Source organism: Pelodiscus sinensis, chromosome 7 (genome assembly GCF_052426305.1).
Source record: "Pelodiscus sinensis isolate ZL-2025 chromosome 7, ASM5242630v1, whole genome shotgun sequence".
Classification (NCBI taxonomy): domain Eukaryota; kingdom Metazoa; phylum Chordata; order Testudines; family Trionychidae; genus Pelodiscus; species Pelodiscus sinensis.
In genome coordinates this window covers 65,065,382-65,093,243 of record NC_143058.1, presented here as the reverse complement: position 1 = coordinate 65,093,243, position 27,862 = coordinate 65,065,382, and the positions used below count along the sequence as shown (strand labels likewise).

Here is a 27,862-nt window from a genome sequence, read left to right as displayed (position 1 = left end):
TCCCGTTGTTCCTGATCTTAAACCCAGGAATCCTATAAATAGCAGCCATGTGCTGCTGTCTCTAATTGCTGCTGCTGCATTTCCTGAGTTGCTTCCTCCTCTGTCCCAGCCCCTTGTTAGATTCTCTGTCTGTTCCCTCTTTTAGCAGGATATTGCCCAGGCCTCCTTTTCTGTTTCTGTCCTGAGTTCTCAAGATCTTGTCTTAGGCCTCTTTGTGTGGACAGCTCCCTTTTTAATTCAAGTTCTCTCTGCTAGACGTGCATGCTGGGGAGGGGTGTCCCAGGCCTCTCCCTGCTCGAGCTCTCTTTTCCTGTGGAATTGCCACAGCCTTTTAATCCTCCTTCACTCCTGGTGCCAGCCACTAACTGAACTTCTCAGGACCAGCAGCTCCTTTTAACGGAGCCTGTTGTACCTGGTTGGCTGCTTCCCTGCAGTCTTTGTAGGCAGGGACCTATGTTTGCTGCTCCTTTTTCTGGGCAGAGTGTGATAGGACCACAAGACCTCCAGCAGGGGGCCGATCACTTCTTTGTGACTTCACAACTTGTGATTAGTGTGACTGTCCTACTTAGGGGGCTTAGAACATTTGTACACACAATCATGGACTTCACGTGTGTGTGTTTATTGGGCAAATGTCATGGGATCAGTTTCTCTTGGTTTTAGGAAGAGCAAATGGCTGAAAAATTGTAGTTTCCTCTCCTCCGATGGACTCCCTCCCCAACCCCCAGCTAATCTGACACAATAGCCCATACTGCTCCTTTTCCTTGTGAGTTCTTACACTCAGAAGGGACCGGGTGGATGTGGCCACATTGCTACTATATTATGATGCGGGGTTGCCATAGCCAGCATACTTTAGAGCAGGGGTGGACAACAGAGCTTCCGCGGGCTGAATCCAGCCTACCAAGCCAGTTGATTGAGGCTGCCCTGCCAGTCACCTGCCCCTGGGCCAGTCGAGACCTGGGGATGGGGAAGCATGCAAAGTCTGTCCTCCCGTCCTCCCCCCACCCTTCCCCCTCGTCCCCCCGGTGCATGGCACCAGAGAGAACTGCCAGTTATTTTAAAACAGCTGGTGGTTCTCTCTAGCTGACATGCACCCCTAATAGGGCAGGGCAGAGGCCAAAGACTTCATATGCTCCTCTGCCCCCAGGCCAATCAGGGTTTGTGGGTGGGAGAGCATGAGAAGTCTCCTGGCCCTGTCCTTCTGCCTGCGGCCCTGCCCTTCTGCCTGCGGCCCCACCCCTTCCAGGGCGACCCGGGTCACTTCTGAAACTTTTGAAGTGCCTCCCCTTAAAAATTATTGCCCACCCCTGCTTTAGAGCCAGTGTAAATCCAGGCATCAGAACGAGGGAGTTGCAATTGGCTCTTCTGTGTACTACCCTGGGAGTGTTCAGTGGATGCTGGGGGTGTCTGATTAGTTGACTTATGATATCTAGATTGTACATACTGAGCATCTCACCCTGGGGGCAATTTTTAAAAGCCCTTGGTTTTGGCCTAATTCTGCTCCAATAGTATAACATTCCTATTTATTTCAGTGGGAGGAAAATTAGGTCAAAGCTCAGAGCATATGAAAAGGTTATCCATTGTATATACTTGTATAAGCTTACACAGTTTGTGCAGATGTATAGACGTATAACCCACATGCTTTTGTATGTCAGACCAAAGAAAAGGCGTAGCGAAACAAGGGGAAGAAAACATTCTGGAATCACCTTTCTGCACGTACACAGAGAGCAGACCAAAGTGTGAGACAGTTGGTGTGTGGTAAATGAAGGATTAGAAACTTATTAACTGATGTAGATGTTAAAACTCAGCTTTCTGTTACAATAATATGTATAGTACAAAAGTAATACGGGGAGTGAAAGCTTAGATTGGAAGAATTACACTGAATGGTTGGGTCTAAAACCGTTTCAAGTACTCCTTAAAATATGTTGTTAATATTACATGGAAATATAAAAGTACCTCAGCTAGTACGTGAATCATTATGATTGACCGAAACTATTAAAACTTGAGAGCCAGATTTCCAAAAATTGTTCAGCAATCAACAGCTCCCATAGAAAAATGGAATACGAGTTGATGTGAAAAGCTTGGCCTCAAAATAAGGGTTTAAATACATTTCTGTAAGTTTGACTTGATATTATCTTTCTTTGAAGACTAAACCAAGATACTGTCCTTTGTGTGCATTACATCACTAGCAGTATATATGTCCTGATAAGCTGATTACATACACTTGGGAGGCGACTCTCCATAGACCTCTGCAAAGCTACTTCATTATTCACCTTCAAATCTCTCCTCAGAATTCTCTTTAGGCAAGATACTTACCAAACAGTTGACGATGACTTGACAGTGGTTAGGTTGCTGGTAGTGTGCTGCGACCCATCATACCAACTAATAATACTGTCTTGTTGTTTCCTTGTACTCCCCTGTCTATTTCTTTTTCTCTAGAGGGCAGGGCCCATCTTTTCATTCTGTCTGTTTACAACTACCATAACAAAGACCTGGTCCGTGCCTATGGTTCCTAGATGACACAGTAATATGAATAACAGGCATGTTACAAAATGCAGTTGAGATCTGTCTTTAACTACATATCCCTATAGAGTACATGATGTGGTCTAGTATAGAGGTATTACTGGTATAGGGAAAACTACTCTTGTGTCTTCAAAAGTGTCTCAAATTTAGTATCCAAAAGATCTAGGGAGATGACATGGAATAAGGTAAACTTAAACATTGTAAGGGTTAATTAAATGGCACTTAAACCTTGATATATTTACTATTTTTAAAATTTGCCAAATAATATCTAGCCAGCTATTTGAGTAGGATTCTCAGTACATACAATTAGTCTGTTGTTTCATGATTTAATTATTTTTCAACATCCTTTCTGTTGACTGGATTATTCTTTGAGTGGATTATTTTGTTAGATACATAGAATACACGTTGTGACTAAAACCTTTGCTTTTATTTAAAAATCTGAATAAAATAGCTTATGCATTTTTTAAATATTGTGTTTTACTTTGAGAGGCTGATGCCGTCAGCTGCTGCACAAATCTTCTGACATCAACAGCGAGAGATAAATGAGAAGACAACCTTAAGGCTAGTTTATTTCAGTATAGACCTGATTGCAGTTGGGATGTTGTAGGCGATGTGGAGGAACAGAAACAGGAATACTTTGAGACCTTCGTAACTCTTTCCCTTAGTAGAGATTGTTTAAAGAGAATTTGCAGTCAAGTTCATCTACAGCATAATTGTTTGTCACTTTATAGCTATTCTCGTAGGTGCGTATGGCCTATTAGACATGAGAATACGTGGAAAAAGGAGGAAATGGAATATGTGAGCAAAAGAGCTTAGAATCATATGGATGGGAAATAAATGTGACATAAATGGGAGTGAAAAAACATTAAAAATCCACATGTCAAAATTAAAAAGAGAAAAATTCTTACTATGCCATATAGTCTAACAGCCATTATAATTACATACAGCACACTATTAGAGAGGACAACCATTGTTTGAAATTTAGAAGAACTTGCATCTTGAAAAGGAAACACTAACATTATTTAATTCCTTAGATCTGTATTGCACTAAATGAAGCCTTCCCAGCTAAGTGTTTTGGATAAAATAAAGGTTTAGGGTGGCTTGTCAATGTTTCATAAATGAAACTATGATGGAATTCACGTATTTATCTGTTATTTTTATAAGGCATGTTTCCTCTTCCTGTTTTTTATAATTGGACTAAAGTAGTTAATTTTCAAAACAAAGTTTTGGTCTAGGACTGGGGGGGGCACACCAAGAATTTGGTAAGTGTCCAAGGGATGCATTCTTCTCTGATATTAATGGAGGAGGTGCGGGCTCTGGGATGGAAGCTGAGATGGAAGGGAGCTTGGGGTAAGGGACTGAGTGTAGATGTGGGAGGGAATTTGGATGAAGGAGATGGGGGCAGTGGGGTAGAGAAGGAGTGATGGTGCAGAGGGCTAGGGAAAGGGAAGGTGGGGGTGCCAGAGGCAGGCTTTGGGAGATGCTTATTTGTGTGACTCCTGGCCAGCAGCTTTCCTGCCTTCCATGCCCTGGCAGGCTGCTCAGAGCAGCCAGCTGTGGGGCCCTGTGCATCTGAACAGCTGTGAGCCCAAGGGGGGGGTACTTTGTGGGCTATCTGTTCTTCACACAGGCACCTACCATTGGCCGGAAACCAGCCAATGGGAACTAAGATTGTGCTGGGGAGCATGGGCAGTGTGCAAAGCCTCTTACCCCCCCCCCCCCCTTCCCAGGCTCGCATCTGTTTGCAGAGAAACAGGACCTTGCAGCTGGCTTTTCTGAGCTGTGTCCAGGGCAAATAGGGACCCTCACTGAGGCTCCTGCTGTGCTTGTGGGTCAGATCCATGGCATGGTGGGCCACATTTGGCCTGTGGACCTTCCTATCTGAGATATTGCCTCTGCATTAGCAGAGGCATGTTCACTACAGTCTTCTCATTTAGACAGAAGAGGTGATTTGCTGACAGGGCATTTTGCAGAAGGGATCTTAACTCCTGCATTAATTTCTCCCTTGGTACGAAAAGCCCAAATCGGTTGAGGCATGCTGTGAAGACAATTTTGTTTTCCCAGGCATTTAAAGAAAGTGAGGATGGACAGAATTGACCTTTCTAATACACTAGTGAGGTGACTTGGCAAATATTGGGTTTTGATTAGTAACCCTATACCACGTATGTCGAATTCGATTGGGGTTATTTACTTTAATCTTTTGCTGACAAAAGAATTGCCCACAGTGAACAGTGGCTTTTACTTAATGGACGACTGCTTAAGTTACACAAAACACAGATCAGTGACTTAATTCAAAACCCTGTGGCTTGAGATGGAGCTTGGGTTTAGATTCTGGATTGCCATTACCCTCCAGCATAATACTATTCTTATCCAGATGTCTTCTCCTATTCTTTCATTGCACATTGATTTGTAGTGACAGTGGATGGAAAGCAGTCTGTCTTTATCTCTAGATGAGAAAAGAAAATGAAATCATATCTCATTTTATTGAACTGAACTGTTCTTCTTCGAGTGGTTCCCGTGGGTGCTCCACTCCAGGTGTCGGGTCCCGTCCCGGCGCTGCTGGTCGGAAATTTCCATAGCTGTAGTCGGGCTGGACCGCGCATGCGCGAGCGCAGCGCGCGGCATTCGCGCCTTTGCAACGATCCGCCCCCCCCCCCCCCCCCCCGTCAGTTTCTCTCAGCCGCCCGTGGTTGCTGGCGGAACGCCGTTTGTCTCCTCAGACAGAAGCCGTCCTTAAAAAAAAAAAAAAAAAAAAAAAAAAAGAGAAGAAGAAAGATAGTTAGTCAACTTGGGTTAATATAGTTAGTTAGGTGCAAAAAAAAAAAAAAAAAAAAGAGAACACATTATGCCTGGGTCACGGGGGTTTAAACGGTGTGCTCACTGTAAAGAAGCCATGCCGGCATCTGACGGGCACGAAGCCTGTGTGAGATGCTTAGGGGAAGCGCATGTGCCACAAAAATGCACTCACTGCGCGAAATTGACACCGAGGGCACGCAGAGAAAGAGATATGCACCTAAAACTGCTATTGTGTGATAAGGCTTTACAGCCTCCTGAGGATCAGGTCTCAGAGTCTCCTGCAGGGCAGAGAAAGAGATCAAAATCGCCAGCGGTAATGGTGTCAAAAAAGAAGAGAGCTTCTCCTACGCGCTCTCTTCCGCCTCCTTCACTGTCCCGAGTTGGTCAGGGACATAAGCCTGGTACGTCCGGGTCGGCGAGACAACCAGGAAGGTCGCACCAGGTGCAATCCGTAATGCCAAGCCGCTCGTTATCGGCACCGGCTTTGCGCCCCACTGAGAGCCCGATTGACACAGAGCGATCGGCACCGCCACAAGGGCTGGAGCCGCGACCGTCTGCCCAGCCGCAAACTCGAGCAGCACCGCAAATGGCTACTATAAGCCAGGACAAGCCGGCACCGTGCTCGGCACCGGATGCGGCATTGGCAGACAGCACTGGGGAGCAAAACGAACGGGCCCGACAGAGCTCTCCCCACCGTGCCGAGTCGGCACCGGCGGATCACACTACTCTCGCAGCTGCAGCGGACAAGGAGCTGGCTGCGGTGCCGGGCAGGATGGCAGTACAGCAGCCTGATAACGCTGCAGATATCATTCCTCCCCCTGCCATTTGTTCCTTATCAGTGCAAGGGAGGGAGGCTCCTCCTGCCTCTACAGTCCCGACAAAGGCTGCTATGAAGTCAATACCGAGACATTCAATTTCACCATCACCTGAACCTTCAATTTCTCCCTCTCATTCAGCGAGGGTCAGACATCTCGCGTAGTCTCATAGCCAAACAATGCCTTCCCCGCGATGGAGATCAAGGTCTCGCTATTCTGCTCGTTGCGAACGGTATCACTGTTACCATCGGGAATCATCATACAGATCTCGCTCACCAAGCTACTCCCCGCCTAGATCTTATCATAGGGGGTATGTCAGCAGATATTCCTCGCGAAGGTCGTCCCCTGAGCACTTTGATTATAGGAGCCACCGATCATCCTCTGAATACGGAAGACCTCACTCTCGCTCTCATCAGTGTTGCTGCCACACTCCTCATGAAGCACGACAGTCACCTCCAATTCAAGACTGGCAGAGGGCATGGCCTCGTCACCAGAACCCCTTGCCTTCAGCTCACCTATCCGAGCCTGAGGAGGGACAGATATCGGATATGGACGATCAACTACGGACTGTATCTCCAAAAGATATTTCGTCATCTTCCCCAGACGATGCAGTGTTTGAAGGGGATCCCTCTCCTCCGGACGACACAAAGGAATTTCAAGATCTTTTTAGGAGGGTAGCCCAGACTCAGGACGTCCAGCTATCAGACACTCCAACGAAGCAATTTAAGCTCTGGAGAAATCTACATCCTAAGCAACAATCTAAGGTTGCTCTCCCTATGGACGAGGCAATCCTCCAATTAGCAGCAGAAATTTGGCATACCCCAGCTTCGACTCCGCCAACTTCGAAACCGGCGGAAAAGCGTTATTTTGTGGCATCTAAAGACTCAGAATTCCTTTTTACTCACCCGCAGCCAAACTCCTTGGTCGTTGATGCAGCTCTCCAAAGGGCTAAGAACCCACAGCTGAAAAATGCGGGGGCTGATAGAGGCAAAGAAATTGGATATATTTGTCCGGAAAGTTTATACATCGGCCACATTGCTTCTTCGCATAGCGAATTATACAGCTCTATTGGCGAATCATAGCTTCGGTAGTATCGCAAAGCTTACAGAGCTGTCCCAAAGATCATCGGATGCGGACAAGGAGTTGTTACGATCGATCCTCAAGGAAGGCTATCTTCAGATAGCTATGGATATAGCGGACACAGCAGCTCGGGGAGTGGCAACAGCAGTGTCCATGAGACGCTCATCCTGGCTCGCCACGGCGGCAGTGCCCAAGAAGCTGCACTCCAAGGTAGAAGACCTTCCGTTTGACAAGGTAAAATTATTTGCAGAAAAGACAGATGAGGTGCTTCATACTGGAAAAGATTCAAGAACAACACTTCGTACGCTGGGGATGTATGTACCACCATTCCGCCGCCGTCGTTATTTTCCAGACCAAAGACGGTATGATTATCAGTCTCGGAGACAGCAAAATCGCCCGTTGGACCAATCGCGACCTAGACAGCGCCCCCAATGAAGGCGTCCACCACCACCTAGAGTGACGGGCACGCCTGCCTCAAAACAGCAAGTTTGACTCCCTTGTCGGGGGCAAGCGGATGCTACCAATCGTTGCCGCACACGCAAAGCCCATTTTCCACCACCGCTTCCGACCTTGCTATCACCAATGGGTCAAAATAACATCAGACAAATGGGTACTGGAAGTCATAAATATCGGCTTCACCATTCCCTTCGCTTCCATCCCTCCCACCACCCCACCTTCCCCGTCCCTTTTCAGGGACCCATCTCATGAAAATCTCTTGCGACAGGAAGTTCATCATCTCCTGGCTATCGGAGCAATAGAGAGGGTCCCGGATCAGTTCAAGGGAAGAGGGTTCTATTCCAGATACTTCCTAACGGAAAAGAAAACGGGGGGCTGGAGACCCATTCTCGATTTAAGAGGTCTGAATCGTTATCTCCGCAGACAGCGCTTCAAAATGGTAACCCTTAATTCCATAATCCCATCCCTCGATCACAACGATTGGTTCGCAGCCCTCGATTTACAAGATGCGTATTTTCACATCACAATTCATCCCGCTCACAGACGTTTTCTGCGAATTGTGATAGGTCACGATCATTTTCAGTATCGGGGTCTACCATTCGGTCTTGCTTCAGCTCCCAGAGCGTTTTCAAAAACCCTGGCCGTCGTAGCAGCTCATCTGCATCGGTTACAGGTGATACTATATCCATACTTGGACGACTGCTTAATAAAAGGTTCCACGGAGCGGGAGGCGTCGCAGATGGTGGCGACGGTTGAGCAAACATTCGAATCAGTCGGTCTCCTCCTCAACAAGCAGAAATCAACACTTATTCCGACGCAATTCATAAAGTTTATAGGGATAAACCTCGATTCACGCACGGCGAGATCTTACTTACCTCAAGAAAGATTTCAAGCGATCAAGGATCTCGTCACCATACTCACCGGCAATATGACTGTATCGGTACACAATTGCCTTCGTCTCCTGGGTCATATGGCGGCGGCCACCGCAGTAGTTCCTCATGCGCGGCTCCACCTGAGGGGCCTCCAACATTGGCTGTCCACGGTTTATGTTCCTGTGAGGCACGACATTCACAAGGTAGTATGGCTACCTCCACATGTTCAAAGATCTCTGCAGTGGTGGACAAAGGCGCAAAACCTTCTGCCGGGAGTTCCATTCCACCGGCAACAACCATCGGTACAGATAACATCAGATGCCTCACTCATCGGCTGGGGGGCCCACATGGACAGCGAACGAATCCAGGGCAAATGGTCTCTCAGCGAGAGGCGTCTGCACATCAATCGGTTGGAACTCCGGGCAATCTTCTACGCATGCAAACATTTTCTCCCGCATATCAAAGGTCTTACAGTAAGGATACTGACGGACAATGTAGCAGCGATGTATTACGTGAACAGACAGGGAGGAGCACGATCACGCTCCCTATGCGCCGAAGCAGTGCGGTGTTGGAACTGGTGCATACAGAACAGTGTAACCATAACAGCATCATACTTACCTGGCACCGCCAATGTAATTGCGGATTCCCTCAGCAGACAATTTCCCACGGATCACGAGTGGGGAAATAAGGGCAGATGTACTTCGTGCGATATTTCAAAGATGGGGTATTCCCCTGGTAGACCTATTCGCAACGTCCAACAACAGGAAGTGTCGCCTATATTGCTGGAGGGCAGGGCTCGGCAAGGGCTCCCTCGGCGATGAGCTTCTGATCAGATGGAAGAAGGCACTTCTGTATGCGTTTCCTCCCACGGCTCTTATCTCCAGGACACTGGAAAAAATCAGAACAGAAGCTGCGACTGTCATTTTGCTAGCGCCAGCATGGCCCAGGCAAGCCTGGTATCCATTTTTACACAGGATGTCAATTCAACCACCTTACCCTCTTCCTCTCCACCAAGATCTCCTTACTCAGGAACAAGGCACGCTGTTGCACCCCAGACTGCAGGCATTGCATTTGATGGCGTGGCTTCTCAGTGGTTGAAAGGGGATGAAAACCTGTGTTCTGAACAGGTCAAGACAATACTTCTACACAGTAGGAAAGAGTCTACGCGGAACACTTACCTCGCAAAGTGGCAGAGATTTTCCAACTGGTGCCTCCAGAATGACATACACCCTATCTCATCTCCTCTACAGCACATTTTGGACTACATCCTTCATTTATGGAATTCAGGACTTGCACTATGGTCCTTAAAAGTGCACTTGGCAGCCATCAGTGCCTTCCACCAACCAGTAGAAGGTTCCTCGCTCTTCTCTCATGTAATTACAAAGAGGTTCTTAAAAGGGCTCCTAAATTTATATCCACCACGAAGGGCGCCTTCCCCTTCTTGGAATCTTGATTTAGTATTGGATACCATTATGTACCCACCCGTTGAGCCCTTGGCGTCGGTCTCTCTACATATGCTGACTATGAAAACAGACTTCCTCCTTGCAATTACATCAGCAAGAAGGGTAGGTGAACTGGGGGCGTTGATGGCAAGCCCTCCTTGTACGTTTTTTTCCAAAGATACAGTAACGCTACAGTTACACCCAGACTTTATTCCCAAAGTCTGTTCTTCTTTTCACATTAACGAGCCTATTGTCCTCTCGACTTTTCATCCTAAGCCTCATTCCTCAAGTAAGGACGCTCTGTTCCACGCCCTCGATGTCCGACGTGCGCTTTCTTTCTGTATAGACAGAACACGCCAATGGCGGCGCACGGACAGGCTGTTGGTATCTTTGACACCGAGATCAAAGGGCAAAGCACTTTCCACTCAACGCATTGCAAAACTAATTACTCTTTGTATTACGAAGTGCCACTCGATTAGGAACAAACCTCTTCCTTCTTTACCTCGGGCTCACTCTACACGAGCGGTAGCGACTTCCACTGCCTTTGCAAGGGGAGTTCCCCTTGCGGATATCTGCCGCGCGGCTACCTGGGCCTCTAGCGTAACTTTTGTGCGTCATTATGCCATAACTAGGAGGTGGGCTTCAGATGCCGCGGTAGCCTCTGCGGTTCTGTCCGCGGTAGAAGATAATTGACCCGGAGCGCATTCTGGGTTACTGCTTTGTACTCACCTGGAGTGGAGCACCCACAGGGACCACTCGAAGAAGAAGAGGAAGTTACTCACCCTGTGTAGTAACGATGGTTCTTTGAGATGTGTCCCCGTGGGTGCTCCACGCCCTACCCTCCTCCCCGCTCCGGGTCTCTCTGCTTTGTCTTCCAGGGACTGAGCGGTGAGAGGAACTGACGAGGGGGGGGCCGGACCGTTGCAAAGGTGCGAACGCCGCGCGCTGCGCTTATGCATGCGCGGTCTGGCCTGGCTACAGCTATGGAAATTTCCGACCAGCGGCGCCGGGATGGGACCCGACACCTGGAGTGGAGCACCCACGGGGACACATCTCGAAGAACCATCGTTACTACACAGGATGAGTAACTTCCTCTTCCGGCGACCTAATTTCCCTATATTTCACCAAGGAAGTTTGTTATAAGAGGTAATAACTAGAGTGATACTTTGCCTCAAATTTAATCTGCAAGTATATTAACTGTACCACAATATATACAATGTTATAGTTGTGACACATGCTAAAAAAACCAAGGAATTTCATTGTAGAGCCTTAAAATGGTTGGATATTTTCTGGCACTAAAGGAAAGCAGGCATGTAAAAAAGCTAAACAAGAATTCTCTTGACTGCCTAAAAAGCTGTCCATCTAAAATTACAATGTAACAGAACCATAGTGATGTAGGATCAGCTACCTAATGTATAGTGCTTTGTAAATTGTACAAATGCTAAGAAGGGAAGACTGGAACATGACATGCCTTTCAATATGTATATTATGGAGAGTTCTGATTAACACTAATAGTTTTGAAATTTTAAAATGGTTTAAAAACCCTTAATCATGACAAAAACGAAGATACCTTGATAGCCAAAATATTTCAGATATATATCCAGAAAGCTAAATTGTGTGCTTGCTTAAGGAAGAGAGTTTAATCTTGATATAACTTCATTAAAGATATATTGAACTTTCAGTTAGATACTCCTTAGCCATAATCATCCTGTATAATCAAAAGATTGAAAAGAATGCCATTAATGACCATTTAAATGTTATAAAATATACTTATCTTTGACAGTTGCCCTGCTGTGCATTTGTCTAATTCTACTTTGAGTGCTGATAGCTTTCAGAAAAGAATAAAAAGATAGATTTATATTGAATAATAGATATGCAGTTGCCCTTCTCCATATAGTTGCTGAACCAACAAGAAGTGATGGCATTTTAGATTTGGTATTTGTGAGTAATGAGGACCTCAGAAGATCTGGTTGTAGAGGGCAACCCTACTCTGAGTTACGAGCTAATTCAGTTTAAACTAAAAGGAAAGATAAAAGTAGATAGGGATTAGGGAAGAGGGCCGGATTGAAACACTCAAAGATCTGAATGTGGAAGAAACTTGGAATTATTGTGACAAAGTTGCAGAAGCTATCTGAAGTCTACATCCCAGCAAAGTGGAAAAAAATTCATAGGGAAGCATGCAGACCAAACTGGACAAGTAACCATCTCAAACGCATGATTAAGAGAAAGCAGAACACACATAAGCATTGGAAGATGAGAGGATCAGCAAGGAAAACTACTCTGTGGAGTTGGAGGTCACAAAGTGTAGGGATAAAAAAAGACCTACCAAAATCCAAACAGAGTTCTATAGCCATATCAAATTAAAAGAAACAAGAATGGAAGGAGTGGGACTGCTAAGCACCAAAGATGCGGTGGAGATTAAAAATGATCTGTGCATGGCCCAACACTGAAACACATACTTTTTGTTTCAAATACTTTTTCAGCTTTTAATAAGGTAATGAAGGTTAGTGGCAGGATGGATAATGGAAACGAGGATAAGGAGGTGGAAATTGCCATATTAGAGGTAGAAGTCCAAATTCAGACAGCTCACTGAGACCAAATACATTTCCTGTTAAAAAATGGGGAAAAAAGAGAAAACTACAGGTTTGTTAATTTGACCTCAGTTGTATGCGTGGTCTCAAAATAAACTTTGAAAGAGAAATTAGTAAGGACATAGACGTTAACAGTACTTAGGATAAAACATTATGGCTTTATAGAAGATAGATCGTGTCAGATCAATCTGATCATCTTTGAGAAGACAACTCTTTTTTTTTTTTTAAGACAAAGAAAATACACAGATCTAATATACCTGGATTTCAGTAAGGCATGTGATACAGTTCTACATGGGCAATTATTAATTAAATTGGAGAAGATGGGAATTAATATGAGAATTGAAAGATCAATAAAGAACTGGGAAGACTACAGTGGGCCACACTGAAAGGTGAAGTGTCAGGCTGGAGGGAAGATGTTAGTGGAGTTACTCATGGAGTGGGTTTGGGACCAATCTTTAACATTTTCATTACTGACATTGGCTCAAAAAAATGGGAGTTTGTTAATAAAATTTGTGGATGACCCAAAGTTGGGAGGTATTGCAAATACAGAGGACTGGAATATTATAGATGATGATGTGGATGACCTTGGAAACTGAAAACACAGAAATTGGATTAAATTGAATAATGCAAAGTGCAAGGTCATGCTTTTAGGGACTAACAACAAGAATTTCACTATAACTTGGTCACATGTCTGTTGGAAGTGACAGACCTGGGTTTATTGGTTAATTGGAGGATGCCCATGAGCTGCCAATATGATGTGGCCATGAAAAAGGTAATGTGGTTCTATGATGCATCAGGGGAGTATTTCCAGTAGACAGGGAAGTGTTAGTACTATTATACAAGGCACTGGAGAGACCTCGTCTGGAATACTGTGGGAGACCAGAATTGCACATCTTTTAAGAAATAGTAATTCAAAATGGAATGTGGGCAGAGAAAGACTAGTAGGATTATCTGAGGAATGGAAAACCCACCTTACTAGAAGAGACTCAGAGCTTGGCTTCTTTCGTTTCACCAAAAGAAGGCTGAGGGGTGATATAATTGCTCTCTATGAATTCATCAGAGGTATAAATACAAGAAGGGAGAGGAGTTACTGAAAGTAAGCTCCAATGTGGACATAAGTACAAATGACATACATTGGATTTTAACGAGTTTAGACTTATCGTCAGTTTAGACAGTTTTCTAATCGTCAGAGTGAAGTTCTGAAACTGCCTTCTTAGAACAGGTGGAACCGTAACTGGCTTAAAGACTGAGCTTGTTAAGTTTATGGAGGGGTTGGGATAAGACTAGCCACTTGCAATTGTAGGTAATCTGTGACTGCTACCAGCAAATATCTCCAATGGCTGGTGATGGAACCTCCATGGGGAGGTCTTACTGCAGAGAATTCTTTCCCAGGTGTCTGGCTCATAGGTTTAACTGATCACAATATTTGATGTTGGGAAGGAATTTTTCCTATGTCAGATTGGCAATGACCCTGCGTGTTTTTCACTTTCCTCTGCAGCAGGTCACTTGCAGGTTTAAATGAATTTAAATGGTGGATTCTCTGAAACTTCATCTTTAAACCATGATTTGAGGACTGAGGAATTCAGCCAGAGGTCTAGGGTCTCTTACATGAGTTGTGTGGGGGAGGGTCTGAGGCCTGCAATGTGCAGAAGGTCATACCAGATGATTGTGACAGTCTTTTCTGACCTTAAAGTCTGTGAATCTGAATCTATGAATATGTTAGTCCGGAAATTAAGCTATTAAAGCACTACTGACTTTTCCCACTGTAATTTCCAATTTGGCTTGAAAATCAGTGTGTTCTGTGTTTTTCTTCTTATCACCTCTTTATCCCAAATAGGTTTGCTCATGCAGCCCATACAGGCGCCGATTGTTGGGCATCTTGTCAGATCAGCTTGGTATTTCTTGTTGCAAATTTAACAGGACACACAGATTTTTGCCTTTGTATCTGAAGGCAGCTTGAAGTCTCTTTTTTTATAATGCTGTATTAAAGAAAGGGTGTGGCTTTTGCACTGTTACAGAAACAAATGACAAATCTTTAGAAACAGTCTCAATAACTGGCTTGTGGCTTACGACTGGGAATTTCAGAATGATTGCAGTCTGCCAGATCGTTTTTAGAAGAGGTGTTAAGACTTTGCTCAAGAGCAGAGAAAAATTCTCTGCTAGGAGTTTCGTGTGTATGTAGGAGTCTGTCCATCCAGAGCGTTTTTCAGAATTAAAGCTGTTGGCTGGAAATATATTAACATTTGCTATATCCTTTCTGGGCTGTTAAATGGAAAAATAGGTTGTCTGGCAACCTTTAAACCAGTAAATTGTCTTAATTGTTATTAAGGATAATTTTATGAGCATTTTTAATCCTCCCCAGAGGCTCAAATGGAAAAGAGTAAAGGCCAAGTTAAAAATAATTGTAAAATATGATCCTCTGATGACCTGGGATGATGAGGAAGTTGAACTCAGCTCTAGAAACAGCTTGTATCTGTGGCACTGGCCGCTAACGATGCCACTACTTTGTGTTTTAGCAATGTTACTATTAATGTTAAACATTGTAAAAGTCACGTGCACTAGAGGCTCATTCAGCAGTGATTTAAAACTAAACCCTCAAAGTGGGAGGCTGACAACACTGGCTAGAGGCCATGCACGTTGTGGAGAGGTGCATGGAAATCTTCATATGGGTCTGCTGATCTACCTGAGGCTGACCTGCTGTATTCTGATTCTGGGCCTCTCCTGTGAAGTAAGAGTTGAGACTAAAGTTAGAATTCAGGCAAGTATCATGAGCTGTTACTTTACTAAGATTGGACTGAAGTATTGTGGATTGTGGCAGGAAAAAGGCCCACTACAATACTGTGCAGTTAGTCTCGTCAATAAATAGTTGTTTAAACAAATGTAATATTGGAGTTATTGACAAGTAGCATATAATGGATGTTTCATAAATTAATATGTAATAAAAGCACATTAATATCCACCTATAATATTGTTAACTATTGTTTGTATTGTGATTGTGCGCATTAATATTTTAAAGTATCAGTGCAGTTTATTTTGCAGTGAATGTTAGTTCAGGTTGAACTTCTCTAGTCCAGCACCCTTGGGACTCGATTGGTTCTGATCCAGAGAATTTGCTGGACCATAGGAGGTCAATATTGTCTAGCAGCATTACCAACACTGCTCCTGCTTACTGGGCTGTTAGAGGTCATTTTGGGGTAAATTAGAGCTAAATAACAGCACAAAACACTGAAAGCTAGTTCTGGTGGCTGTGAACAAATTTTATGGGACCACAGGAAACTTGGCCACACCTATGAAAAGTAGATATCTGACTGACTAAAATAATTGTGGACCGCAGGATTGTTTCTGGATCAGAGAGTTCTGGACTAGAGAGGTTTGACCTGTGGCTGTTTGTCCTTGAAGAGAAGCTAAAGGAGACCTGTTGGCTCATTGAGTCTGCACGCCTTCAAGTATAAGATAAAGCAAGTTATCTTTATGATAAAAACATGAGTCCAGCATGATTTTGATAGAAGGGGAGATGTGTGAATAAGCCAGCAGAAATGTCCTGCCCTCTATGGAGATAATTTTTAAAGTACCGGTATTTCTGTTGTACTGACATACTAAATTGAAAGTTGTGCCTTGATGGACTTCGCTTGAACTTGGTTAACATGCCAAAAGAAATGATGCTTTATGTATTCGCTATAAATATTTATGAAATAGTTAACATGTTTTATAGTATTGCTTAATTTGAAAAAAATTTCCTGGAGAGACTCCTTTAACAAACAATATTTTCCTGGCATTTCTTGCTTTTAGTACGTACAGAGTCTTTGGACATCTTACTTTTTGGTTGAGTGACATTTATTTAGATTTCATACCTGTGGTATACAGCAGTTTTTATACTTGTATGTATGAATTCTAAAGGTAAATGTTACTAATATGTGTTCCTGTTTTGGTAATCTTAGAATGAGAACATTGCTGAGGTGAAATATTATATGTTCAAGAATGTCCCAGAAAAGTTAGTAATGATATGGGGTAAGTCCTTTGCCAGTAATTGAGGGAAGCAATGACAGCACATTTAGATGGTACACATTTGAATGCCAGCAAACTTAGTTGCATTAAGAGAAAGCTTATGTCAGTTTCAGGATGGTAAATAATGCATGACTAGTCAGTCTGAAAAGCAAATTTGTCCATCCTCCACTGGTGGTCTCTTTGAAAGGAATTGTGTTTTTTCTGTATAGAATGGTATCTGAACTACTCTAAATGATGCAGATTGTAAGAAACCCACAAGAACCAAGCTTATTTGATTGAAATAGGATAACTTCTATTGTAAAAAAATCTAAAACCTGTCTGCAGGTTTCCAAGTGTATACACTGACAAGAGCTTTTTGCATGTGCCATCCTTTGCATTGGGAACTACTATTCTTTTCTGGTGGGGAGAAGGAGTGTGATTTCTGAATAGATGATGAAATATACAAACTAGAAGGGATGTAACGACTATGTTTTCTTTGAAAAGAATAGTGTGTTTAAAGAGGTTGAAAGAACACTTGTAGACTATTGGATTGTGCTTGAAAGTCATTCCACTGAAGATTCAGTCATCTAAAACAGAAATGGATTCTTCCACTCCATAGTAAGAAACCTACTTCTGTGATACAGCACAGTGGAAATTGTGGCATGGAGTTTTTTTGGAATAATTTACAATAGCCAATGATAATGAATACTACAGTGACTTAGAGTGAGGTTGTGTGCAGTGATGGTGTAGCTGTGTTGGTATCAAGGTGTAGCTGTGTTGGTATCAAGGTATTAGAGATTCCAGCCGGGTGAGGTATTTCAACCATGCAAAGGTGAAAGCTCCTCTCTCAACAATGGAAGTTCATTCAATAAAATATATTAGTACCTTACCCACCTTGTCTTAGTGTTAGGTTAATATTTTGTGACACTGTATTATTATTTGGTGGAGGTATTGTGTGCTTCCACAAATACTGTACAGTTCAGGACAACTTTAGCCCTGAACAGCTAGAAATAGTAGTGTCTGGAAATACTAAAAATTGATAATGGTTAGGTGGTTTGTGGAGTGAAATGATTAAATGTGCTGTAACTTTTGCACTTACAGAAAATGATCATTTAGGATCAAGTGGCACTTTCAATATTCTAAAAAACATCATACAGATTTCAAAACGTTATCTTACTCTAGGAGTGGAGCTGCAAACATCCATGCAGAAAAGACTGAAGAAATTGTGAATATTTGGGTACAGATACTTACTATCTGGCAGCAAAATGAGCAGTAAAAGTTAGTGAACTGTTGCAAAAAAAGTTAAATGGAAAAGCAAGGATGGGTGGCCATAATTCACTCTCTCATGTGAAGTTGTTAGTGGATTTCAGTGAGTTAGATGTGTTGCAGTACAGGGGGCCATTAACAACATAGGTATGGTGTTATACAGATTCCCTTTGTTTGAAGTTGAAGTAGTGTGTGCGCAGATGAGGTGTGCCCAATGCTAAGGTGACTGTATCACTGAATAGATGTATCTGGTTTTTGTTCTGATTTTAGATGGAAAGAAGGCACAATAGGGGCTATCATTTACAAAACTTTGGTTTCCTTTCTTGGTGTTAATACAATTTTCTTAGCTTCTTTAGTTTACTCTGTTTTTTTTCTAAATGTGTTACTTGTGAAGGGTGCCAGATTTGACAACACAGGAAAATGAAGTAACTGTTCACCAAGAAACAACAGGCTTAAAATTGTAGCAAGGGAGGTTTGGTTGGACATTAACTGTCAGAGTGGTTGAGCATTGGAATAAATTGCCCAGGGAGGTTGTGGAATCTCCATCACTGGAGATATTTAAGAGCAGGTTAGACAGACATCTGTGGCAATGATCTAGAGCTTTGGTGTCTAACATACTGGCCACTAGCCAGATGTGGCTATTTGGCTGGTTAAGTGTGGCTAGTTGGTCTAAACACTGGGGCTATTTGGCTCGTTGAGTGTGCCTAGTTTGCTATAGCAGTAGTCACTGTAGTGGCTACTGTTTCAGAAATGGTTAGATGCCACGGATCTAGATGGTGTTTGGTCCTGCCTTGAGTGCAAGGGATGGCACTTGATGACCTCATTAGGTCCCTTCCAGTTCTAGTGTTCGGAACCAGATAGACCATGAGTAGAACCACTTGAAGTTCTAGCACAGTTTTTTACCTGCTAGTGAGCTTTAGTCTTAACTTGGAAGTATTTTCAGGGTTGAGAATATAGCTCATTCTAGATATCCCTTCCTGTTTTGGCTTCCTAGCACATCAAGATAAGTGATGCAACTTGAGCTATGTCAATTGCGTAGCTTAAATTGAAATATCTTATTTTGGCTTTTGGTACTGTCTACACAGCAAGAAGTCCAAGAGAGAGAGCACTCTTCCTCCGACTTTCCTTATTCCTCGTACAGTTAGGGTTACAGGAGTTGGAGTAAGAAGTCCTCCCGCTTGACATTATTTTGTCATCATGTCAAAACAACCGCTTGTAGTGCAGATGTGGACTTTGTTGTTTTGGAGTAACATCAGTTATTCTGAAATAATGCTGCTGTGTAGACATAACCTAGAGAATATCTTCACTGCCAGTTGGGACCTGTGACAGTTCACTGAGAGTATGTGACAAATTCTAACTCTTTGGATAATGACACCATGGACAGGAACTGGTTTGTAACAGGAGACCAACAGGTGAAAAGCTGCATATGCCACTGTGGCCCTCAGTTTTTTTAAATGACTGATCCTGTGGCTATCAACAAGTGCAGGAGGAATGATTGCAGGTGGGGCTAGGTCTTGTAGGGCAATGGGATGAGTAACTTTCCCTTGAAGTATTACTCCGCCTAAGGAAGGAAGATCAGTGTTTTTTCTCCTCTTCTTTCCATTGAAAAGCCCTTGCTGCTGGGGATCGGGTGTGTTTGGGTCTAGCGAGTCCGCAGGAGAGCAGCAATCCAGTCCGGCACTTCAATTCTGCCGCTCCTGCTTGAGGCGCCGCTCTCTGCGAACGCTGGCCGAGCGGCTGGGAGACTCCGGGCGCGGATTGCGGTTGGAGGGGCTGCTTGCGTGGGGGTCGGGTTACTCTGCCCCTGTGCAAGTGGCGGCGGCGGGCCTTTGCGTTTGAAAGCTCTCCCTCGCCTGCAGCCGGGGCAGGGCAGGGCCGGGCCGGCCGGGAGGACTGCGCCGGGGTTCCGATCGGCGAGGGCAGAGACGCGGAGTGACTGGGGGAAAGGACCCAGCTCTGCCAACGTGCAACCCCTGTAAACAATGAACTCGCAGGCGGCTCCGGCTCCGGGGCTGTGAGGGGCAGCCCCGCTTCTCCTGCGCGCCTTGCGGGCTCGGCGGGAGGATGCAGGCGGCGCGGCCGGCTCTTGCCGAGGGGGCGAGGAGCCGGAGCGCATGGAGCCGAGCCCCGTGCGGTGGCGGCGCTCGGTGATGTGAAGCCTGCTCGCCAGCGCCGAGCCCAGCCCAGCGACTTGGCTGCGTGGCGCGCCCGGAGCGCCCGTCGGGGCATGGCCGGGTCGGCGGCGGCGGCCTGAGGGGAGCCATGTACCTGCTGGCCGGCAGCGAGCCGCCCCCCGAGGGGATGCAGCGCGGCGCCCCGCAGCGCAGAACCGTCTACCGCATCTCCGTCACCATGGTGAAGAAGGAGCCGCTGGCGGCCGCGGAGCCGCCTCGGGCCCGGCGGCGGGCGGGCGGGCAGCTGCCGGGCTCCGCCAGCCTGCCCCGCGCCGGGCTGCTGCTGGAGGAGGCCGAGGAGGAGGCCGAGGAGCTGGCGGCCGGGCCCTGCGGCGTCCGCCGCTTCCGGACCCTGAGCACCGGGCAGCTGGAGCTGGGCCGGCTGCAGGTGGCCAGGCGCCGCCTCGCCCCCGAGCCGGCCCGCAGGTGGCCGAGCCCCGCGGCGCGCCCGGCGGAGGCTGAGCTGGGGCTGGCGGAGCCGGGCCGGCTGCGGCGCAGCTTCAGCTTCCGCCACTGGAGCGGCGGGGAGCTGGCGCGGGCCCTGTCCCGGGCCAAGCGGCACCGCAGCTCGGGCTGCCTGGCCCCGCCGGCCGGCCCGGCCGAGAAGCGCAACACGCTGGACGTGGGCGAGGTGCTGAGCAAGGCGGAGCCGCTGGAGCGCTGGGAGCGCAGCAAAGGCAAGAACCGCACCCTGGACAACAGCGACCTGCAGCGGCTCTCGGAGCGCCTGGCGCGGGCCAGCCCGCCGGACCGGCTGCTGCGCTTCTTCAGCGGCATCTTCACCCGCCGGCCCGGCACCTCCACGCCCTTCGGCAGCCCCGGCGCCCGCGCCTCCCGGGCCCGCGGCTACTTCAGCAGCCTGCGCAGAACCGCCGCGGAGGCGCAGTCCAGCAGCGAGAGCATCGGCGGCTCCCCGCGCAAAGGTGCCTTCTCTGTCCAGGGCTTGGGGCGGAGGGAGGCTCGGAGCCCGGGAAGCCACCGCCCCTCCTGCTGCTCTTAGCCTAGCGCCAGGCGCCCTCCTTTCTTTGCTAGAGCGGGAGCAGCCGGAGGCTGCCTCCACCTTCCACCAGGTACACGAGGGCACCGCTCCCGAGAAAGGCGCATGGCATGAGCGGGGAGGCAGCGCCTTCCCGGAGCTCTGGTCACTGCCTGGGCAGTGGAACGTGGCCCAAGTGCAGCTTGTTCCTTATCTAAGGGGGGAGAAGAACGCCTGAGTTGCCTTTTATAGGTTACTAGGTCAGGCAAGTGCTCTCTGATAGTTGACTCCTTTCTAGCAGTTGGGGAGTAAGAAGAGTAATTGGGACCCACGCCGACAGCAGTTTAAGGCCGTCTTTTTAATCCTGCCCTGGAATAAGATGTCGAATAAAAGAGAGAGAGAGATTTAAAATCAACTTGGACTTCAGTTATGCAGCTTCAGTATGAAAAAATAATTTTTCTACTTCCCAGTAATGCCATTTTCTGTAACTTTACTAGGCTATTATTGATGTAGTGTGACATGAATTATATCAGTATGTAGACTACAAATATTTCAGAGGTTTCAAAAGAGGTTCAGAAAAAGTAATAGCTTACAACCAAAGTACATTCAATGACAAAAGTGTTTTACTTTTCATGTGCAATAGAAACTGTTTCTGGAGTGTACATGGGTGTTTTTATTTTGAAGTTAACTGTAGTATAGCTTTTCATCCTTAGCAAAGTACTGCATCCAGTAACCCAACAGGTCAGGTGTAAATAATGACTGCATTCTTTAGGTTGTAGATATCATTACAGTCAAGTAATGCCTACAACTAATAACTTATGCATTCGAGCACCAGGCTAATAAACTATTACATATGTCCATGTGAGACTGTAGTAAATGCTATTGTAACTGTTGTAGAGTTTGAAATAACCACAGCAAGGAATCTAATTTTTCACACAGCTTTTTGATATTTGCTTCATGCCAAAATGTTTAGGCTGTAATTTAAATTGTTTTAACAGTACAAAGAGATATAGGGAAACGACAACATTCTTACATTGCGGGGTAGATATGTAAGAAAAACAATGCTTTTCATCCATTTTTATAAAGAGGTGTGTGCAATGCTGGTAAAGCAAAAACATATTTCCGGTAAGATTTTCTCCAAATGCAAGTATTGTAAAACTTATCAGTGCAAATTTTAAATTATTTGCAATTCTTAATATGGACTAAATTTTGCCCTACTTAATTTTTTTTTTTTACTGTATGGCATACATGAAAATATAGGGAAATATGCTGTTTACTTTGTGAGTCCCATTTTTGTAGGTTGGAGTGCCTGTTTTTGCCCCGGGGAGGAGGGGCGTATGTGTGCATGCGCACGTGTATTTGTTTTTAAATTCAGAACAATCTTTTTGTTTTTCCTCCTTCCTCCTCGGCCAGAAAAATGTGTTTGGTTTCAGTGCTGTGGTTTTTTGTGATTGGTGGGTTTTTGTTGTTGCTGTTACTATTAGCAAAGTATTTCTTTCCAAGCCCCCCCCCCCCCCCCCCCCCATTGAATTTAGTCTTCAGTTTAGGCTGGTGCGCTATGGTATAATGCCAAGAAATTGAGATTTAACTCATTTTGTCCTTTACTCACTGGGGGAAGGGGAGGATTGGGTGCTTTGGAGTTGACATGTCAAATAAGTTCCAGTATATAAATAGACTGTGGCAAGATAAGAATGGGATTTCAGTTCTTAACTCTGCTGTGTTTGACTCCTTACTGTAACCTTTAACTGTAATTCTGACCCTTATTGTAACCTTTACCTTTTGCTGCTTTCAGTTCTTTACTAGACAACAAAAGACATTTTAATTCATCAAGGTGTTATGAGAATCAGAGGTTAAAGTAATGACCAGTAAAAGTATCACAAGGAGCAACATAAGCAGGAAGGAATGTTTCCATCTCATTTTCTTTCTCATAGAGAGGACCAAAGCTATTAAAGCAGCCTAGTCATAATCATGTAATTCAGCCTTCAGTGAATCTTACTTGCTTTGCTGGGTTGATATTTCTAATTCTGGTAGACACTAATTATTTTAGTTTGTTTTTTACATGTTAAGACAAATTCTGAATGAAAACAAAGAATGCCTAAGGCATGTACGATGAGTGAGAAAATAACTTCCACGCCAGTGGAAAGGAAATTGGTACCTATCATTCAGTATTTATTGAATGATTTGTGTGTGGCTTTTGCTTTGAAATTGGCTGCTTTTCTAAAAGTAATGTGTATTTGGCTGGCAACTCACATTTCTTAAGCAAAATTACTTTCCAAAGGTAGGTTGTGCTATTTGACATCATCTGTGTTCTCCCAACTTTAAAAAGCTGAGCCTCCTTTAGGAAAACTAAACCAGTTGTGCTCCCTGGTGAAGGTTCTGCACACAGTCCTGTTGATATTTTTAATTTGCCCCTTTCCCATCCCCCCTAGCTTTGGAAAAAGGAAGGCTTGATTCCTTCTCTTTTTTTTTACAAGCCTGAATTAGTTAATATTGGCATCACCAGCATCAGAGTTACCACCCTTAAAGTGGATGGTGAAGTTCTCACCTGAACTGTTCAGGACTGGAGCTAAACCACAATATTTTTCAAAAGCATCTAAGTCCCATTGAAAGTTCATATGTAAGCTCCTAAATCAGTGCTTTTGGGGGGGGGACCCCAGACTTATTTTTTAAAATGGCCACTTAGATGTTTGTTTGTGTCTGCCCGCAGGAGGTATGTGTGCACCCTATGTTTTGAGATGGTGGTTTTTTGTTTTTTTTTGGTATGTTGAGTTAGTCACTAGCTTACTCTTGGCATTTGTTTGCATATGTATCCTATTTTTTGGTAAATTTTAGAACAAAACATTTATTTGTGAGTTCTAAAGCAAAACTATTGCACTCAAGCACTGAGGAAGCAACCAGGAGGGCAGTCGTGTGGGGCCTTAGATTTTGTACTGGAGCTATAAAGCAAATGACAGTGAGCTATTGAGATCTAGTTATCCTTACAGGCTTGTACCAGACATTTCTCTGCAGGTCAGAGACTCTGGGGAACTTATTAGTACTGTACTCCACAATTTACACCATTAATTTTTTGCTTTTGTGTTCTGAGCCAAAAATCTCCTTATTTCCACGAAGCTAATGTTGAATGACCCTCACTTTGAGCTAGGGGTACCTACATTCCAGTTTTCTAGATCAGACTTGAAAACATAATGCCTGGAAAATATTATTTCCATAGTAATTTTCTAGTCAGTAAGGATTAGCTGTGTGTTTGAATTAGTGGGCTTTGTTGAGCCATTGTCATGATAAAATAAAATCTAGGAGATAAAGAGATTCTAAGCATCCTAGGCATCGTCATGAGTTGGTTAAGAGGTTTTATTTTTTATTTATTGGGGAGGTTCTGTGTCAGGCAGAGTGGATGCCAGCTGTACTGATACAGCCAGATGATTAAAAACTGAACTGGTATTAAGGTCACCGCATTAAAGGGGAAGGATTATTGTTTGTCCACTATTCAAGTATACACCACATGGCAACAATGGTGGCTTTTTGAATTTTCTGTTTACACAAAAATTAGGTTTTAATTTGTAAGGTTGCTCTAAATAACTTTGATTGAAATCAGTAGCTAAATTAATGGCATCATCAGCTGTGTAACTTTCACCCAGGGCTGCAGTCTTGCCTGAATGCAATTCTACATGTTTGGTTATTGCAGTCTTCTGTCCCCCCTCAAACCAAGCACCATTTTGTCTGAAATCTGCCATCTTCCTGACTTACGTACATGCCAGTTGTAATATTTGGCCTATCAAGAATTACAAAGCATTTCTAGATCAGTTGCTCTCAGTTTCTCCAGACTACTCTACCCTTTTCAGGAGTCTGATTGTTGTCTTGCGTACTCCAAGATTTCACCTCACTTAAACTACTTGCTTATATCAGATGTAAAAATACAGAAGTGTCACACCACTAATGGAAAAAAATTGCTTGCCTTCTCATTTTTACCATATAATAAAATTAATCAATTGGAATATAAAAATTGTCCTTTAATTTCAGTGTATTGCTATATAAAGCAATATAAGCAAGTCAATATGTGTATACTAACTTAACAAGTGTTTTTTATGTAGCCTGCTGTAAAACTAGGCAGATCTTTAGATGAACTGATATACCCTTTGGAAGCCCTCTTCCTCTTTGCCCTCACCCCACGCGCAACCATCTTGCCCTGATCTTGAGAAGTGCAGGTTGCACCAGGTAAATGGGAGGGGGTTGGAGCTCACCTTGGGTCCTAGCTATAGCAGGTCTAAAAGTCCATTGCAGGATATTGGTTCTCAGAAGTATACTTGAGCCGCTCTGAGCACTGCTAATAGAGAACTTAACCCACATGGTGCAGGCTACTGCAATTCCTAAACACCTCCTTTGTCAAATTTAGAAAAGTGCTCTGTTATTGACAACTGTTGGTTCTCCCTTCCCCCTTCAGCTGGTGCTGTTGAAAACCATTTAGTTGCTAGTTAAATGACATTTCACATTCATTGTTTGAGATCAAAATTTACTCTGATCCTGGTTTTATGTAACCTGTTTGTAGTCCCAATTTTCTAGATAACAGTACTTGAGAAATTGAGTATTTCAAGTTCTCACTTCATTAATGCCAAATGCTGTACTGAGCTAGTAACATGGAACAGGTTTTAACACCAACATATTACTCTCCAGTTTTTTTCTGACTATTCTGTTTCTAAGTAAGCATTGTAGGGGGTGCAAAATTAAATGCTGATATGTTGCGGATTTGGTTCATTTTGGATGTGGGTCAAGTATAAAAAGGAGAATTCTCAAAGATTACTAATCTGTCTGTCTTGCCATTTACCATACTGTTAGGATTTTCTCTAGGCAACTGTGGTAAACATATATATGAGTGAGGTTTGCATGCCAAAAGAATCCAGAGTGGATTTTTTTCTTGTGGTTGAGTAATAGAAATGAATTAAAAATCGGACTTGAAAAACAGATATACCTATTCTGCTTTAGAAAATATCAAACACTATGTTAGATTGAAGGAAGCTTAAAACTTAACTATTAGCCTGTCTCTGTTCAGATCTCAAACACAGCAACAGTTACAAAATTTGTTGTCAAATAATTCCACAGTGTGTACAAAATAATTCCAAATGTTTCTTGTAGCAAATTATCAAGTAAAGTTCATGTTGTTGTGATGATACATGATATAAACCCTGACTTTCAAAAGTGTCACTTCCTTCATTTCTTTTCAAACCCAGTAACCTGGGATATCAAAGATAGGGATAGTAAGGTTTAACTGGTTAACTGATAAGCATTGCCTTTCAGCAGCGGTTCCCAACCTTTCCAGATGAGGACCCATTTTGACAATTCAGGAAGACCCACCGCAATTAAAAAATGGGGGGAAGAGGGGAGGCAGAGCCACCTGGGGAGACACTTGGTGACCCTTTTGAAATGTAATGGTGACCCATATTTGGGTCTCAACCCGTAAGTTGGGAAATCCTGCCTTACAGCATCCTTCGGGGTTAACCGGTGTCTGAGTCGCTGGAACTACCCCCTGCTCACCGTGTGCCATGGGTGGCGGCTGTTCCAACCTGGTGCAGCTCCCTTCCCACAGTGTAGTGTGGGAGGCCCTGGTTGGAGAAGCCCCCCGCATACGCTGTGTCATGGGTAGGGGGCTGCTCTAGCCCAGCTGGGCATGCCACACCGCAGGCAGTTAACTGGTTTAAGCTTATGCTGAATCAGAAGAATCAGGAACCTGGAATCAGAAGAAATGTTGTATGAGGGCTGTTAGGTGTGGTATAATGTATGGGGCTTCTGGAAGGCTGGTCACATGCTTCTGGATTAGGGACAGAGAGGGGTCTGAGCCCACTGGGCTCTGGACAGACCCAGATGAACTGTGCTGTAACTTTCTAGTCTCTGTGCTACCTAAGAACTTCCTATGTTGTTCCAGCCATTCAGTAAAGCCTTCTGTTTTTACAGCATTGTCAAGAGTCGCTTCAGTCTGAAGAGATTGGCGGCGTGTTGCTCTTTGAGCCTGAAGTGGACACTCTGATGGTAGCTCAGGAAGTGAGGCAGGCACACTGAAGGCTCAGAGGTTTGGACCCCAGAGGTAGTGAAGCCAAGGGCTTTACCCCAACACAAGTATTCTGACTCTGAGGGGGGCTAAGATGGTGAAGGGGTCCTCCCAGGGACTTCTCCACAGGCATGTGAGAACACCAGACCAGTTCTTGGTCCGCCTTGCTGTCCATTCAACCTCTGGTGGCAGTTCCTCTCTTTGCTAACTTTCCTGTGCTGGACCACAGACACGCCCCAAATCCAATGACCAGCTTCCAACATCTGATGAGACAGCTGCTGAATGAGCATTCAGAGTCCTACTTAACAACAGACCCTACTTAAGAGTCAGAAACCTTCCACTAGGACGGCCTACTTTACAGAGCGGAAGGGGTTCTCCATGTTTTCCTTGGCCTGTGGAGCTTCCATCCAGGACATCTTACAGTACCTGCTGCTTCTTCAGTAATCGAACTTGGCATTCAGCTTATTGAGTGCATTTGGCAGCAATGTCGGTATTTGTTCCTCCTAGCCAAGAAATCTTCTCTCCTCCTCTCCTCTCCCCCTCCCAGTACAGTGGTGGCAAGATTTTCTAAAAGGATTTCTCTGCCTGCATCCTCCTGTCTCAGAGCTTCTTTTAAGTTTTGCAGACTTCTGCTTTGAATGAGTTAACTACATAGCACAGGACTAACTATTTATATCCATGTATAGCTGCATAAGTTAAGACTGTTTGCTGGATGCCAGACACGGATGATAAAGTGAAATGAGGCTTGTTCTGAAGAATGCATTTTGTAAATACAGTGTTCAAAGGTATCCGGCAACTGGTAGCCTTTTACAACTCAGGCTGATACCCCATTAAAAGGATTGCTGCGTCTGTA

At 44.7% G+C, this 27,862-nt stretch overlaps 1 protein-coding gene across 7 annotated transcripts in view; it reads left to right on the top strand.

Annotated features, from left to right (window-relative positions):
- Positions 1–27,862, top strand: part of AGAP1 (ArfGAP with GTPase domain, ankyrin repeat and PH domain 1) — a 496,396-nt gene that overhangs the window by 105,007 nt on the left and 363,527 nt on the right. For 5 of the 7 annotated variants that reach the window (XM_075934051.2, XM_075934048.2, XM_075934049.2 and 2 more), the window contains exon 1: positions 19,934–20,919. The exons of the other annotated variants lie outside the window; for them this stretch is intronic. In XM_075934051.2, the coding sequence (XP_075790166.1) occupies positions 20,085–20,919 (835 nt within the window). In that variant the 5' untranslated portion in view covers positions 19,934–20,084. Of the gene's footprint in view, positions 1–19,933; positions 20,920–27,862 lie in introns of those variants that run through there. 7 annotated transcript variants of the gene reach the window in all.